The 15,517-nt window shown below is 38.9% G+C and overlaps 1 protein-coding gene across 3 annotated transcripts in view; it reads left to right on the top strand.

Moving 5' to 3' along the window:
* Nucleotides 1-14,622, top strand: part of RERG (RAS like estrogen regulated growth inhibitor) — a 117,488-nt gene extending 102,866 nt beyond the window's left edge. For all 3 annotated transcript variants that reach the window (XM_030322334.2, XM_030322332.1, XM_030322333.2), the window contains exons 4-5: nt 11,245-11,318; nt 12,883-14,622. In XM_030322334.2, the coding sequence (XP_030178194.1) occupies nt 11,245-11,318; nt 12,883-13,290 (482 nt within the window). In that variant the 3' untranslated portion in view covers nt 13,291-14,622. The remainder of the gene's footprint in view (nt 1-11,244; nt 11,319-12,882) is intronic.
* The last annotated feature ends 895 nt before the right edge of the window (nt 14,623-15,517 follow it).

Genomic DNA, 15,517 nt, shown 5'->3' with positions numbered 1-15,517 from the left:
CGGGCTCTGGGCTGATGGCTCGGAGCCTGGAGCCTGTTTCCGATTCTGTGTCTCCCTCTCTCTCTGCCCCTCCCCCGTTCATGCTCTGTCTCTCTCTGTCCCAAAAATAAATAAACATTGAAAAAAAAATTAAAAAAGAAAAAAGTGGTAGCAAAACTGGTATCTGTGGATGTTGAAAGTAGCCATAATATTGATGTATGAACCATTCATGGTGTTTTTTAAATTGTCCAAAACATATCAGATACCTATTCAGTTACCATCTTCAAAATAATGCTGACAATCCATGGGTTCTAATTTAAGCTTCAGATTTTATTCTGCGTGAATCCTTTGAGTTTTGTTTCTGATGCTTCAAGGAGCCCAGCTGGTATTGTAAAAGTTGTTACTTTGATCCAGAGACAGGAGAGACGTACATCCATTGTTTGGTTACCAGGCATAGTGTCCAGGTTGAGCTGGCCTCACTCAGAATAGTGAAACGGGCAAAGAATATTCCTCTTTTGAAAGTTTCATTTTGTTTTGTTTTGGTTATCACTCCAAGCTGACATATGTTCAATTTAATTTTTTAATGTTCATTTATTTATGAGAGACAGAGAAAGAGCACAAGTGGGGGAGGGGCAGAGAGAGGGAAACAGAATCCGAAGCAGGCTCCAGGCTCTGAGTTGTCAGCACAGAGCCCGATGCGGGGCTCGAACCCACGAACCATTAAGATCATGACCTGAGCGGAAGTCGGCCGCGTAGCCAACTGAGCCACCCAGGCGCCCCTACATACATATGTTCAAGTTAAAAGGCAGCCTTCTTGGGGCACCTGGGTGGTTCAGTTGGTAGGGCATCCAACTCTTGATCTCAGGGTTGTGGGTTTGAGCCCCACATTGGGCTTCCCTTTGTGCCTCCTTTCATTGATTTTATTCATTCATTCAACAAATAAGTATTAAATGCCTCCTATGTCATATATATTATATACGACATATATATATAATGCCATATATATTATTCTAGGTGGTGAAGATAAACCAATAGGCAGAAAGAGAAAGCCTGTGGCTTTTTCTGAGCTAACAGTCTAGTAAAGACAGAAGAGTCAATAAACAAATAAACAATGAATAGTGATAAGTACTATGAAGGAAGACTGGACTGAGAAGGAATACAGAGTGATCTTATAGTTTACTTATTTTTTAACTTTTTAATCTATCTGGAACTTATTTTAGTGAGAAGTACACACTGAAGATCCAACAATCTTTCCAAATAGTTGACAAACTTTCCTACTATTGTTTACTAAATGGTCCCCACCTTTCCCCACTACTTTCAAAGCTGTTTTTGTTTGTTTTTTTTTTAATACACTGGATTATTTACACTAGGCTGCAGTTCTAGATTTGCTTTTCATGTCTATCTCCAGTACCGCACTCTTGATAACTGTATGCTTTTAGCACATTGTGACACACAGGAGGGAAAATCTTCTCTCTTTAACTTTCTACAAAATTATCTTGGCCAGTATTTCTAGTTTATTCTTCCAGGCCAATTTTAAAAACTCTGTCATAACATGACATGATTTTGATTAGAATTGCATTAAAACTATAAATTACTTTGAGAAGAGTCACCTCCTTATGGGATTCAGGGTTTTGTTTTGTTTTTTTTTTTTTAAATCTAATAGTATGCCTCTACATTTGTTAATCTTTACTTCTCTGTTTTTGCTATTAAATAGTTTTTAAACATCAATAATTTTTAAAATGTTTTGGATATAGCCACAATCTAATCTTAAGATGATGTATTTGGATCAAGAATACACTTGGTTTTAAAATAACAAACAACTGTGTATTGTTTGTTCCACATAAGTAAATGCTTACTCTTATATTTTTATCACTTATATAATTTCTACAAAGATTGTAGTTCAGAGACTCTTAATGGCTATGGGCGTTCAGTAGAAAAATACTAATCTTATTTACCAATCCCAGTGTATCTCAACAAAAGATGAAACTTATGAAAAATGATCTCATAAATTTTTTTACCTCTCTGAATATGTTCCAGTAACTAATGTTACTATTTTACATTAGTCTTAGGTGAACCATTTTCCCTTTTCTTTTATTCATTCTGAAAAACAACTGCTGTTAATAGAAATCTGCCTGTATCAGTTATTTATAATGCAGACCTCCTTCACTAAGAACAATGAAACTTTATTGAGTGACCTTGTACTGTACTGTTCAGAAAGGATTTCAGCTGCTAAGCAACAAAGCGTTGATCAGACTTCGGGAGTACCAGGCATATGACTCACTCCCAGGTGAGAGTTTTACGAACTCACCCTGGAAACTGATGTGTGTGTGTGTGTGTGTGTGCGCATGTGTGTGTATTTGTGTGCTAGAAGTCCCCAGTGTTCTAGCTAACAGGAGCCCCCCATCTATTTGATTCAAGATGAATCAAGCACGTCCTGGACTTCACTACATGTTGTCATGAGTTTCAAAACCACCACCAAAAAGGGAAAGCTACCATTAAAAAGCAAAGTGGCATATCTGTAAAAACCAGTCTTGAATTCTGAATTCAGAGCCTTCCTCAAAACCATGGGGTATGGGGCGCCTGGGTGGCGCAGTCGGTTAAGCGTCCGACTTCAGCCAGGTCACGATCTCGCGGTCCGTGAGTTCGAGCCCCGCGTCGGGCTCTGGGCTGATGGCTCAGAGCCTGGAGCCTGTTTCCGATTCTGTGTCTCCCTCTCTCTCTGCCCCTCCCCCGTTCATGCTCTGTCTCTCTCTGTCCCAAAAATAAAAAATAAACATTGAAAAAAAAAATTAAAAAAAAAAAAAAAAAAAAAACCATGGGGTATAACACTGTATGTTAATTATATTTCAATAAGAGAAAGAAAGGGAAAAAATGTTTAATAGTGCAATTTTTTCCACCTGTAACAGAATTATTGCCCCATGAGAAGCTGAAGACTATGAACACCATTCCACATATTAACCCAGTTGGAATAATATCTACTGCTCTGAAGTAAATCTATGAAGAATAGATTTGCTAGTACACTAGCAAATGAGTCCCAGACTTTTAGATTTCAGTAGGTTTTGCTTTTTGTTTTTTTAATTGTTTTTAATATTTATTTATTTTTGAAGGAGAAAGAGACAGAGTGTGAGTGGAAGAGGGGCAGAGAGAGAGAGAAAGAGAGAGAGACAGAATCCGAAGCAGACTCCAAGCTCTGAGCTGGCAGCACAGAACCCGACACGGGCTTGAACCCATGAACCGCCAGATCATGACCTGCGCCGAAGGCAGATGCTTAACCGATTGAGCCACCCAGGCACCCCACTTTTTGTTTTTTTAAGGAGAAGGATTTTCATAGGAACTCCAATTAGGGATGTAAGCAAGGCTCAGAGGGTGAGAGAGAACTAAACCCAGATTCTATTTGCACTTGCATTTCATAGAAGCAGCGAATACCTTTAACATCCAATTTTTTTTGGAGGATATAACCTAAGAAATTTAGTTTTCCTGGGGCGCCTGGGTGGCGCAGTCGGTTAAGCGTCCGACTTCAGCCAGGTCACGATCTCGCGGTCCGTGAGTTCGAGCCCCGCGTCAGGCTCTGGGCTGACTGCTCGGAGCCTGGAGCCTGTTTCCGATTCTGTGTCTCCCTCTCTCTCTGCCCCTCCTCCGTTCATGCTCTGTCTCTCTCTGTCCCAAAAATAAAATTAAAAAAAAAAAAAAAGAAATTTAGTTTTCCTTAATTTTTTTTTATTTCACTGTGGGATCAGTGAACTCTTTGTCAGAGACCAGAGCTGGCCTAGGAATAGCATTTGAAAACCAGCACTGCAGCCTGTGAGATTTGGGACTTGCATCATCTGACCAGGAAAAACCCTGATGGTGGTGAGTGTAATATTCTAGTTGTAGAACAACATGGTCCATGTTCTGATTAGATCCCCAGCAAGAACTGAATCCCTACTTCTGAGAGTCGTATTACCCTCTGAGAGTGTTGATCATGCCAGAGAATACGGTAAAGGCTGAGATGGTGTGTATAGGTAGGGGTGTGTGTGTGTGTGTGTGTGTGTGTGTGTGTGTTGGGGGTGTTTGGAGAGGAAGAGAAACTATTCGTCAGCACTTACCGCTACGACTACTGTATTGGAGGCACCCTACTCCATTTGAATGGATTACAGGGCTCTCTGTGTCATTAGTAAAGGCTCAGATGGGAATGAGGGTAGGAATTGGCAGACAGATCCATTGGCACTTTGATTTTGTGATTGGTTCTTCCTTCCTGCACTGCACTACCCTCTGTTTGGAAAGGCTTATCCAAGAGAGAGGCACACCCGGAACAAATTTACTCAACTGGATACTAAGGCAGAGGTGCTTAGCCGACTCATGGAACTATTTAATATCGGCTCAGCAAGGAACTTAAAGATCATCGTTTGACAAATAAGGAAACAAGGCCAGTGAAGTAAATTTATCCAAGATTATGTGGCTAGTTTGTGGTTAGACCAGTAATAGAACTCAAGTCAAATAATGGAACTCAAGTCAGTACAATTTCCATTGTAGCATAAATCAAAACATTACTAACTGCTGTTGTTACTGTGCTGGCTACATGTCCATCTTACTACGTTGAAATTTGCAAAAAGCTAAATTGGCAAAAGGATTAACCATATACGACGTCCCTCTGAGCATCAATTTCTCTTAGCATATATACGACGTCCCTCTGAGCATCAATTTCTCTTAGCATATACAAAATATACTTCGATTTATAAAAATGTTGCTGAATGCAGTTCATATACAATGAAACTCAGATATAATTTTTAATATGCCTAATTTCATCTTGAAACTAATAATTGGTGTTATAGTATATGATATTTTGGTTCATTTAGATATATGCCTTAAATAATCACCCCCCTTCCCTTTAAAAGGGAAAAAAAGACTTGGGGTGCCTGGGTGGCTCAGTTGGTTGAGCTTCTGACTCTTGATTTAGGTTCAGGTCATGCTCCCAGAGTCATAGGATCAAGCCCCAAGTCAGACTCCACACGAGGTGTGGAGCCTGTTTAAGATTCTCTCTGTCCCTTTCCCTCTGCCCCCCTGCTCTCTGCATGCACACACGCACACACACTTTCTCAAAGAAAAAAGAAAAAGGAAGAAAAGAAAAAAAGACTCAAAATTACATTTTAAGTTAATATGAACAAAATGAAAAGTGTGTCCAACCTCCACACAGATACACATTGTCTCTTATGTTTTAAAATGCATAGTGGAGTTTAATTCCAAAAAGTGCTCAGTACATTTTTTAGAATTATATCTTCATTACAGTTAGCACACAGATGTACATTTCGCCTGTGTGGGCTATACTTCCGCTGTTTACGTGAAGATATGTGTTTCTAATAAGAGAAGAGGCTTAAAGAGAGAAGGCTCAAAATGGCATAAAACCAGTATTCAGCTTAGATGAAATCACTGTTGCTCCCCGCTGCTGTGTCTGTGACAGACATTCCCTCATTTCCTGCATTTCATCACTTTCGTTTTAGCTAACAAACAGCCAAAGAATCGCACAGCTCCATACAATTTTCATTATATTTTATTTCCCCCCTACTGTGGCCTTCTGTGGTTGAAACACATATCCTATTTATCATGGAAGCAACAGAGAAAAATGTCCCTGTCTGTCAGGCAACTTATGGTGTAAGGAGATGGAAGAGGGCCCAGAACTCTGTTTTCCAGGCCCTAGGGTGGATGCCAGCCCTTTTAAAAAGGAAGGTAGCACAAAGGCCACCACTGAACAGTAGCAGGAGAGACAGAAAGGACATAGATCCTAGCATGCATGCTGCTGTCTGGGCCTCTCTTCCTCAAGCTGGAGCACTGAAGATGCAAAAGGAAATCATTGAGAGAAGATTCATACATGAGTAGTTGCTGCAAATGGTGTTTTTTTAATTTTTTACTATTTATTTATTTGAGAGAAAGAAAGCAGGGGAGGGGCAGGGAGAGAGGGAGATACAGAATTCAAAGCAAGCTCCGGACTGAGCTGTCACCACAGAGCCCACCAGAGGCTTGAACTCGCAAACCTCGAGATTGTGACCTGAGCCAAAGACTGCCGCTTAACCCACTGAGCCACCCACATGCTCCTGTAAATGGTATTTTAGAGCAGTAAATTACACAAAAGAATAACCTCCCATTTAACATAAAGAGTAGGGGGATGAAATGTTCTAGAATTGAGAACCATTGTCCATACCATGTATGGATTACCTATTCTAAGAGAATAATAATGCTGCAAAATATGCTTATTAAAATATATTAAGTATAACCTCACTTTTTTTTGAGAGAGAGGGAGAGAGCGCACGCACTTGAGCAGGGGAGGGGCAGAGAGAGAGAATCTTAAACAGGCTCCACACTCAACACTCAGGGCTCGATCTCACAGCCATGAGATTATGACCTGAGCTGAAATCAAGACTCTGATGCTCAACAGACACCCAGGCACCCCAAACATAACCTCACTTTAAAATTTTACTATTCAGGGGCGCCTGGGTGGCTCAGTCTGTTAAGCATCTGACTTCGGCTCAGCTCATGATCTCACGGTTCTTGAGTTTGAGCCCCGCAAAAGGCTCTGTGCTGACAGCTCAGAGCCTGGAACCTGCTTCAGATCCTGTGTCTCCCTCTGTCTCTGCCCTTCCCCTGCTTACACTCTGTCTCTCTTTCAAAAATAAATAAATATTTTTTTTAATTTTTTTTTCAACGTTTATTTTTGGGACAGAGAGAGACAGAGCATGAACGGGGGAGGGGCAGAGAAAGAGAGAGACACAGAATCGGAAACAGGCTCCAGGCTCTGAGCCATCAGCCCAGAGCCTGACGCGGGGCTCGAACTCCCGAACCGCGAGATCGTGACCTGGCTGAAGTCGGATGCTTAACCGACTGCGCCACCCAGGCGCCCCAAATAAATATTTTTAAAAATTTGCATTTTACTGTTCAGAAAAGACTTCAGTTATGTGCCATGCCTATGGCAATGATCATGACACAGGCTGATGGCAGGTAGAAGGCTAGGTTATGCCACTTAGTTAAGCCTCCTTTCTGCAGTTTGTATTTTTAGGTAGGACGATATATTTGTAGCAAAGTAGCAAAAAACTGTGGTCCCAAAAGAACTGTAAAATAGTTGATGAGATAAAGAAATGAAAGTCAGAAAAATGAGATAAGAACAAATAAATAAAAGGAATGGCTCACTGGTTACCCTGTTGAGAGAAACCTGCAGGTTTATTTGGTTGGTTGGTCAATTGGTTGGTGAATTGGATAGTTGAGGTGTAAAGAATTAAATTAATCATACTGCTGTATCCATGTGCTTGTGACGCCTTTATATTATTTATATTATGTTTACATAATTATATCGTATATATTAGGTATTATTATATTTCTATTATTATCTATATTATTTATATTCTTTCACTTTCTTTTTCTGGCATTCCCATTTGACACCATTGCCCTCCTCTTTCCCATAGGTGTATAATCTAATATGTTTGACACTTTACATAGTGGTAGAAGCCGAATTCCAAGGGCAGTCTTCCTGAGTTTCAAGGCCAATGCTACCACTTACTTACCACTTATCCCTGTGTGACCTTTGACAAGTTATTAAATGTTGTTGTGCCTCAGTATCCTTGTGTAAAATGGAGGTAACAGTAATACCTACCACAGAGATATTTGTGAAGATTAAATGAATTAATATGAGTAAAGCATTAGAACAATTCATGTTCAAATGGCAAGCAGTATGTACTAAGTATTACATATTTTTTGAAAAAGGTATTTTTGTGTGTATCCATATACTTTAAATTTATATAAACTTCATTGTGCTATAGATCTTCCTATAATGGTAATCATGTGGTTCTTTATTCTAGTGCTTTTTTTTTTTTTCCCTTTAGTGCTTCAATGTATTACATTGCATGGATAGAAACAATACCCAAATTTTGGGACACCTGGGTGGCTCAGTTGGTTAAGCATCCGACTTTGGCTCAGGTCATGATCTCACAGTCTGTGAGTTCGAGCCCTGCATCAGGCTCTGTGCTGACATCTCAGAACCTGGATCCTACTTCAGATTCTGTGTCTCCCTCTCTCTCTGCCCCTCCTCTGCTCACGCTCTGTCTCTTTTGCTCTCTCAAAAATAAATAAACATTAAAAAAATTTTAAAAAACCTTTCCAAATTATGGAAAGAGCCCAAATTTCCATCAACTGATGAATGGATAAAGAAGAGGTTGTATGTATATACAATGAAATATTACTCAGACATAAAAAAGAATGGAATCTTACCATTTGCCATAATGTGGATGGAGCTAGAGAGTATCATGCTAAGTGAAAAAAGTCAATCAGGGAAAGACAGATACCATATGATCTCACTCATATGTGGAATTTTAGCAACAAAACAAATGATGATGGGGGCGGGAGGGGTAGAGAGGCAAACCAAGAAATAGACTCTTAACTATAGAGAACAAACTGATGGTTAGTGGGGGGGGGTGGTGGAGGGATGGGTGAAATAGGTGACGAGGACTAAGGAGTCCACTTATGATGAGCACCAGGTGTATAACTAACTGGTTAAATAAAAACTGAAAAAAATTGCACTGATAGATTTTAAACACCCTGCATTTTTGAAATTAACTGATCAGTGATATACTTTTCTTATTACACTGTTAGATTCCATGGGATATTTTATTTAGAATTCATGACTCTAGGGTGTCTGGGTGGCTCATCAAACTCTTGATCCCGGCTTGGGTCATGATCTCATGGTTTGTGGGATTGAGCCCTGCATCAGGCTCTGCGCTGATAGCATGGAGCCTGCTTGGGATTCTCTCTCTCTCTCTCTCTCTCTCTCTCTCTGTGCCCCTACCCTGCTCTTGCTCTCTGTCTTTATCTCTGTCTCTGTCTTTCTCTCAAAAAATAAACTTAAAAAAAAAAACTTAAAAAAATTTATGAATCAATGTTCAAGAATGAAGTGAACCTATGATTTTATTTTATTTTTTCTCTTATTACTCTTGTAATACTTATTAGAGTCAGCATATGCCCCATAAAAGGAATTGGATAGATATCCTTTTCTATTTTCTAGAACAACTTGTTTAATGTTTCTAGAAATCTCCTTTAAAACCAATTGGATGCAGTTGCTTTTCATGATTAGAAGAGATCTACAATTAACGTCTAAATTATTTACTGGTTATTGATCAACTTAAGTGCTGTAGTTCTCAGTGCACCCATCAGTGCATCATTTAATCCAAGAATTTATCAGGGTTTGAAATGTGTTGGTATACAGTTCATAATATTATTGTATTTTCATTTCATCACAATATGTAGTTATTTCTTCCTTTATGCCAAATTTCATTTGATTACTCCTTCTCTTTCAATTTACTAGTCAGTGTTGCCACATTTGTTTATCTCTACTCCCCCCCTCTTTTTTTAATCCTTTCAAGCCTCATGCTTTGGTTTGTTAACCTTGTCTAATTTTTTCTCCTGCACTTTTTTCTCTTTTATTTCTTTCCTCATATTTTCTTGGATTTATTCTATGTTCCTCTTCTGATATGTTGACTACTTAACTCACTTTTTTCCTATTCTTATTTATTGATGTCATCTTCGGGAGTAAGACAACTACATTAGCTCATTCAAATATGCCTCTTGTCTCTCCCCAGCCCTCACACCCTGATATATTGGTATCATCTAGAATAGTAGTTCTCAATTGCTTTCAATGTGGTTTTATTCCTTTGTTTTACTCCATTGGGACCTTGAATTCAGTTTTACTGGTGAGAAGTCTAATATCAGTCTGAGTCAAGTCCTTTTGTAAGTGATGTGCCTTTTTTCTCTAGATCCTTTAAAAATTTTCTGTATCATTGATATCCCTAAATTTTTCTATAATTGTTTTATATATGGGGCTTTTCCTCTTGTGTGCCCTTTTTGTCCTTTTGAACTGAATTGTTCAATGTCTTTTATCTTAGAAATTCTCAGATATTGTTTACCCTCATATATGTTTACCCCCATCCCCCACCCCCCATATGTTTTATTCTCTTTGAGGCTCATTTTATTTTTTTATTTTTTATTTTTTTATTTATTTTTTTTTTAATTTTTTTTTTTTAACGTTTATTTATTTTTGGGACAGAGAGAGACAGAGCATGAACGGGGGAGGGTCAGAGAGAGAGGGAGACACAGAATCGGAAACAGGCTCCAGGCTCTGAGCCATCAGCCCAGAGCCCGATGCGGGGCTCGAACTCACGGACCACGAGATCGTGACCTGGCTGAAGTTGGACGCTTAACCGACTGCGCCACCCAGGCGCCCCTTGAGGCTCATTTTATAAGAGATAATAACATGTCTAGATCTATTATCCATCACTCTTATATTTTAACTTTACATTTTTCTTCTTCTTATCATTTACTGATATCTTCTGGAAGAGTTCCCCAACCTGGCCTTCAGCTCGGTCAAACATTTGTTGACTTCATTATTTCAACTGTTCTAGTTTTCATACAGAGCAGCACCAGGTGGTATTTATTTTAATCTCTGGTTTAAATTTCATGTGGTGAAAGGCACACTCAGACCACCCAAAGTTCTCACTTCTCCTAACTTCTCCTCACCCCAGTAGAGCTTGGGGACCGACCACTCTGATATTAACCTACCAGCCTTCAGCTGGTACTGAGCTGTTATTTTTCTACCTTGAAGAGGTAATAAGAGCAAGAGAACTCTGCTTTCTTGTGTCTCCATCCCTGTGGCCCAGCCTTCCTCTGCTTTCCTCACAACCCCCAAATGTGGGGTCCAATCTCCTTCTACTGCCACAAGGGTTTTTCATAGCTTTAAATGGTAATTTTTTACATGGATGGCTATCCACATCCTCTAATGTCTATCGCATTGTCAGGGTTGAGGTCTTGAAAGAAATGAACAGCTCCTGCTTTTATGTCATCTTGGCAGGAACAGTAATTAAAAGTGATTTCCAGAAACTGGATTTTAGGAGTATCAAGACAGAATGTGTTTTGTGGGAATCACCTTCTCAGTCTAGGATGTGGAAGCCTTATTTTAGGAGGAAGAGATCATCAGAAAGCTGAGCTGATAGGAGAATAGAGTGAGTGAAGAGACAAAAGAGATTCTCCCATGCTATACCCTGAATGTCTGTGGCTCCCTGATGAGACCCTGTAGTTCCAGGATCTTAAAGAGTGCAGAAATGGCACACTCTTAGACATCCATCCTCTCCTTCCAGGATGCACATTTCCTTATGCCAAATAAACAGACATACTTCTGTGACTAAAGGTCAAATTAAATCATGCACTTATTTACTTTTTTATCTTCTTCTTTTTTTTTTCTGCTCATTCCCTCAGAATCAACCTACCGACACCAAGCAAACATTGATGATGAAGTTGTCACCATGGAGATACTAGATACTGCTGGTCAGGTGAATAAAGGGTTCAGCTAAAATGTTTTCTGTATTAAATAAAAATGATACATGTATGTGCATTCTATAAACAAAATTAAGATATTTTCCTACAATTAACTAATGATGCCTAAAGACTTTTTTCTTTAATTATCTAGTTATTTGTATATTAATGTCTTTGCAACAGCTTGTGTATGCATCCTTATATAAATTGCCCAGTACTTCAGGGGTTGGGGGAGGTTGAAAATAACATTCACATGACGTCATCCAGAATAGAATTACCAACATATATTTTCGGGGGATGGCAAGATATTAATAGATTCATGGTTAAGTGTTTGAAATGCTCTGATAGAGTGAAGCAGATATTTTTACTGGAGTAGTTCTCAGAGCCTTTAGTATGCCTTAGCGTATGATGAATCCTTAAGAGTTTCTGTAGCTATTCTGTTCCAAACTTATATAACCTCCGAATATTTTTTCAGAATACTTTTGGAATCTCTCCTGTAATATTCTTTCCAGACCTCACCATATCCTATTGAAAATTTGAGCCACATAATTGAATAATAATAATCCATTAAAAAGGAAGCTAATATAAATTTTCTCTGATGTCCGTATGTTCTGAGATTACAAATGGGTTCATAGGATAGGTTTCGTTCCCAAGAATAAGAATGACCACTAAGAATGAAAATTAGGAAGCTGACGTATTCCATGGTGCTTCATCAGTGACCTATGACCCAAAGAAGACTTGAATTAAATTGTTTAATCCAAGAAACGTTCTTGTAACTAGCTATACACTTTTCTTTCTCACCATCACCTCCTTTTTATGTTTTCCCTTCCACCCAGCCCTGATTCTAGAAAGAGGCGACAGGGAATTACATGCCTGCAAAGGTTATTTGAGCCCATGAGGGCAATGCATTTTCAAATCATACGTGCTACTTTCCTAAGAAGGAGTGATCATCCCCTTAGAAAACCACTTGAAATGAATTTGTATCATTATTGGGACTTTATAATATTTCTGCGGTGTTAAGATAGAAAGAAAAAAAAAGCCCAAAGCCCCTAGCTTTGAGTTTGACTTTCTATCCATTTGTTCACTGTTTTTCTGTCCCTGGTGCCTAATTGTCTATAAGCCGAAGACAAAGAGATTAAAGCAAAAAACAAAATCAAAACCATTCACTAAGCTGTGCCTCTAAATCTGATCTCTATAGGGTGGGGTAATGTCTACTTGTTTGTTACCTATTTGCCAATTCTTTGTGATGAAAAGCCTTAGAGGCAGTGTGTTCAACTAAGATAATTTCTTTATAGTTCTTGTAATTATGGATTTAATGATATGGCAAGAAGAAAATTAGAAGCAGAAAGTTAAAGGTCTATGCAGTTAAGAATGTTTTTAGTTCCCCAACATATCTTGCTATGAGTAAGTAATGCTTCTATTCCAAAGTGATTGGAGTAGAAGGTAAGCTTGTACAGGCAGACTATCAAGAAATTTTAATGACATGGAGTAGTAATTAAGGAATCACCATTGGCATTAGCCACATCTATACATGGTGATTACTTCTAATTCTCCCAACTGCCATTGTTTTCTTGTCAACAGGAAGACACCATTCAGAGGGAAGGACACATGCGTTGGGGAGAAGGCTTTGTGCTGGTTTATGACATTACTGACCGAGGAAGTTTTGAGGAAGTGCTGCCACTTAAGAACATCCTGGATGAGGTCAAGAAGCCCAAGAATGTGACTCTCATCTTGGTTGGAAACAAAGCTGACTTGGACCACTCCAGACAGGTTAGTACAGAAGAAGGGGAGAAGCTGGCCACCGAACTGGCATGTGCTTTTTATGAGTGTTCTGCCTGCACTGGAGAAGGGAACATCACCGAGATATTCTATGAGCTGTGTCGAGAGGTGCGTCGCAGGAGGATGGTCCAGGGTAAGACTAGGCGACGCAGCTCCACCACGCATGTCAAGCAAGCCATTAACAAGATGCTCACCAAAATCAGTAGTTAAGGCAGCACTGTTCTTGCAAAGCCCCTACGGAGGTGAGTCAGGTTATTGGAAACACTTTCTTGCCCTCTTCCCCCCACCCCTTTTCCCAAAAAATAAAAGAAAATACTCCATTCCTTGTGCTGACTCTGGGAAACGCCTGGGCTTCCCATTGTTCCCGGGCTTCCTGGATGTTGAGAAGTCATAGGGTGTTTTATGCAATTTTAGTGCTGACAATGTCTCCCTTTCCTGCTTGAATAAGATACACTCTATTGCAGTTTGAACCTGTAATCACCAGAGATTCTGAAATGGCTGGGCTCATATTACACTATTTTTAGGCATCTTCACCTTGCTTCAATAGGTTGGAAGCTTTCAAAGGCATTTTTAAATTCCATTCTTTGTCAAAGACTGCAAATGATCATCTTAAACGTCTAAGGTAATGGAAGATCCAGTAAAAACCCAGGAAGAGTAGCTGAGGTAGTGGAGCAGGGAATAGAGCCCTGGTTCCTTTTTGAAAAGAGGATTTTCTGAATGATCTCCAATTGTCTAGTTTTTCTTTAACCCTTATTTTGTCCTTAAACCCAAACGTGTTCTCACAGTTTTCCACCGTAGTAGAGTTCCATTTCAGTTTGAGCAGGCTCTCTCAATGGGCCATTGATCATTGTACTCTGATTCTTCTTGTGTGGCTTCAGTAAGATTTCAGCATAAGAGAGGCAGAATTGATTGTCAGAGCCTGCTGGGCCATTTCTCACAAAGCCCAGGGCAATGTGAAGACTTTAGGAGTCTTTTCACCAAACCCTGACTTTATTGAATGCTACTAAAGGATTTAGATTAGAGATGTCCCATTCATTTGTCTCTCTGCTTGTCATCTTAGCAGAAAGACAACAGTGCAAAAAACAGGAAAAGTAAGAATGAAGCTGAACCAACCTTCCATTGGGGGAGCCAATGCTCTAATGCCAGTAAGAAAAATTAGCCTCTGATTCATTAAATTGGCTACATGACTTCTTCTAATTTTTAGGATAAGTTGATTCACTTAGAATTCAGAAAAGAAATGAGTGATTGAAATTCACTATATCTGAATAAATGTGTATAAAACAGATTCTTATATTGTGAAGGTAAGGTCTATAACTGATAAAACTTTATGACTCTTTTTTCCCTATTATGCCCCCATATATCAAAATTTGGGCACTTTATTTTAGAAGAAAATATATATCTTTTACATATGTGTGTATTTATAAATGCATAAGTATATGTATAAAAATTTGTAAGAGTTGAAGGCTTTAATTCACCAATGCATTTGGACAATTTGGTGTAACTATTTTATGTGATATAATAAAAAGCATAATTTTCACATTCTGTCACATCCAAGCAGTCTTTCTTGTGATAACATGAAAAGTTTGTAATTTTAGGAAAGGCTTGAAAAGACAATCGAATTGCAGGGTCAATGCAGCAGTGAATGTGATATACAAAACAAGCTCCTGTTCATAATAGCAGCTATTGTCTTAGAATGCTTAGGTGTTATTTTACACACTTTATGTATTATCAAATCCTCAAATACCTTATGCAAGAGATATTACGATGATCACAATTGCAGGGATGAAGATATTGAGCCCTGAGAAAAAATGACGGCACAGCTATTTAGTGGGTAGAGTCAGGATTTGAACCCAGAGAGGCAGTGACACTGTAGAGCCCATACTATTATCCACTATGGAATATTAGTAAAATGACATATAGCTCTTATTCTGGAGCTGTGGGAATTAAGACACAGGAAGTAGAAAATGTAGGGAAGACTTGCTTCATTTATGATTTCATTCATTCATTAGGAAACATTTATATAGAAGCTGGGCATATAACTTGACACAATTTAGTCCATTTGATAGTGTCTTAGCTGAACACTGAAGAATACATACAAGCAATCCAGGAAAGAGATGGTGAAAATATTCTAGCCAGAAGGAATAGAATGGAACCAAAAATACGAAGATATGAAAGGTGATAGTGAGTGTAGTCATTAAAAACAGTTGAGAGATCCACATATATCATTCTTCAGGAACAAAAGGGAAGGGAGAGCAGAGGGAAGGAATTAAAAGAAAGAAAAAAATAAGGCATTTGGAAGTAAGAAAAAATGTCAAAAATTCATAAAACTGCAAGATTAGGTAACTACACGTGAAAGGACCAAGTAGGTAGACTAGCTGTGATTCGTTTGTGGTAATGTCCATCTAGACAGGATATGGAAAAGGAAAGGAGAGTAAAA

This window comes from Lynx canadensis, chromosome B4 (assembly GCF_007474595.2).
Source record: "Lynx canadensis isolate LIC74 chromosome B4, mLynCan4.pri.v2, whole genome shotgun sequence".
Classification (NCBI taxonomy): Eukaryota; Metazoa; Chordata; class Mammalia; order Carnivora; family Felidae; genus Lynx; species Lynx canadensis.
This window is presented reverse-complemented; position numbering and strand designations above follow the sequence as displayed.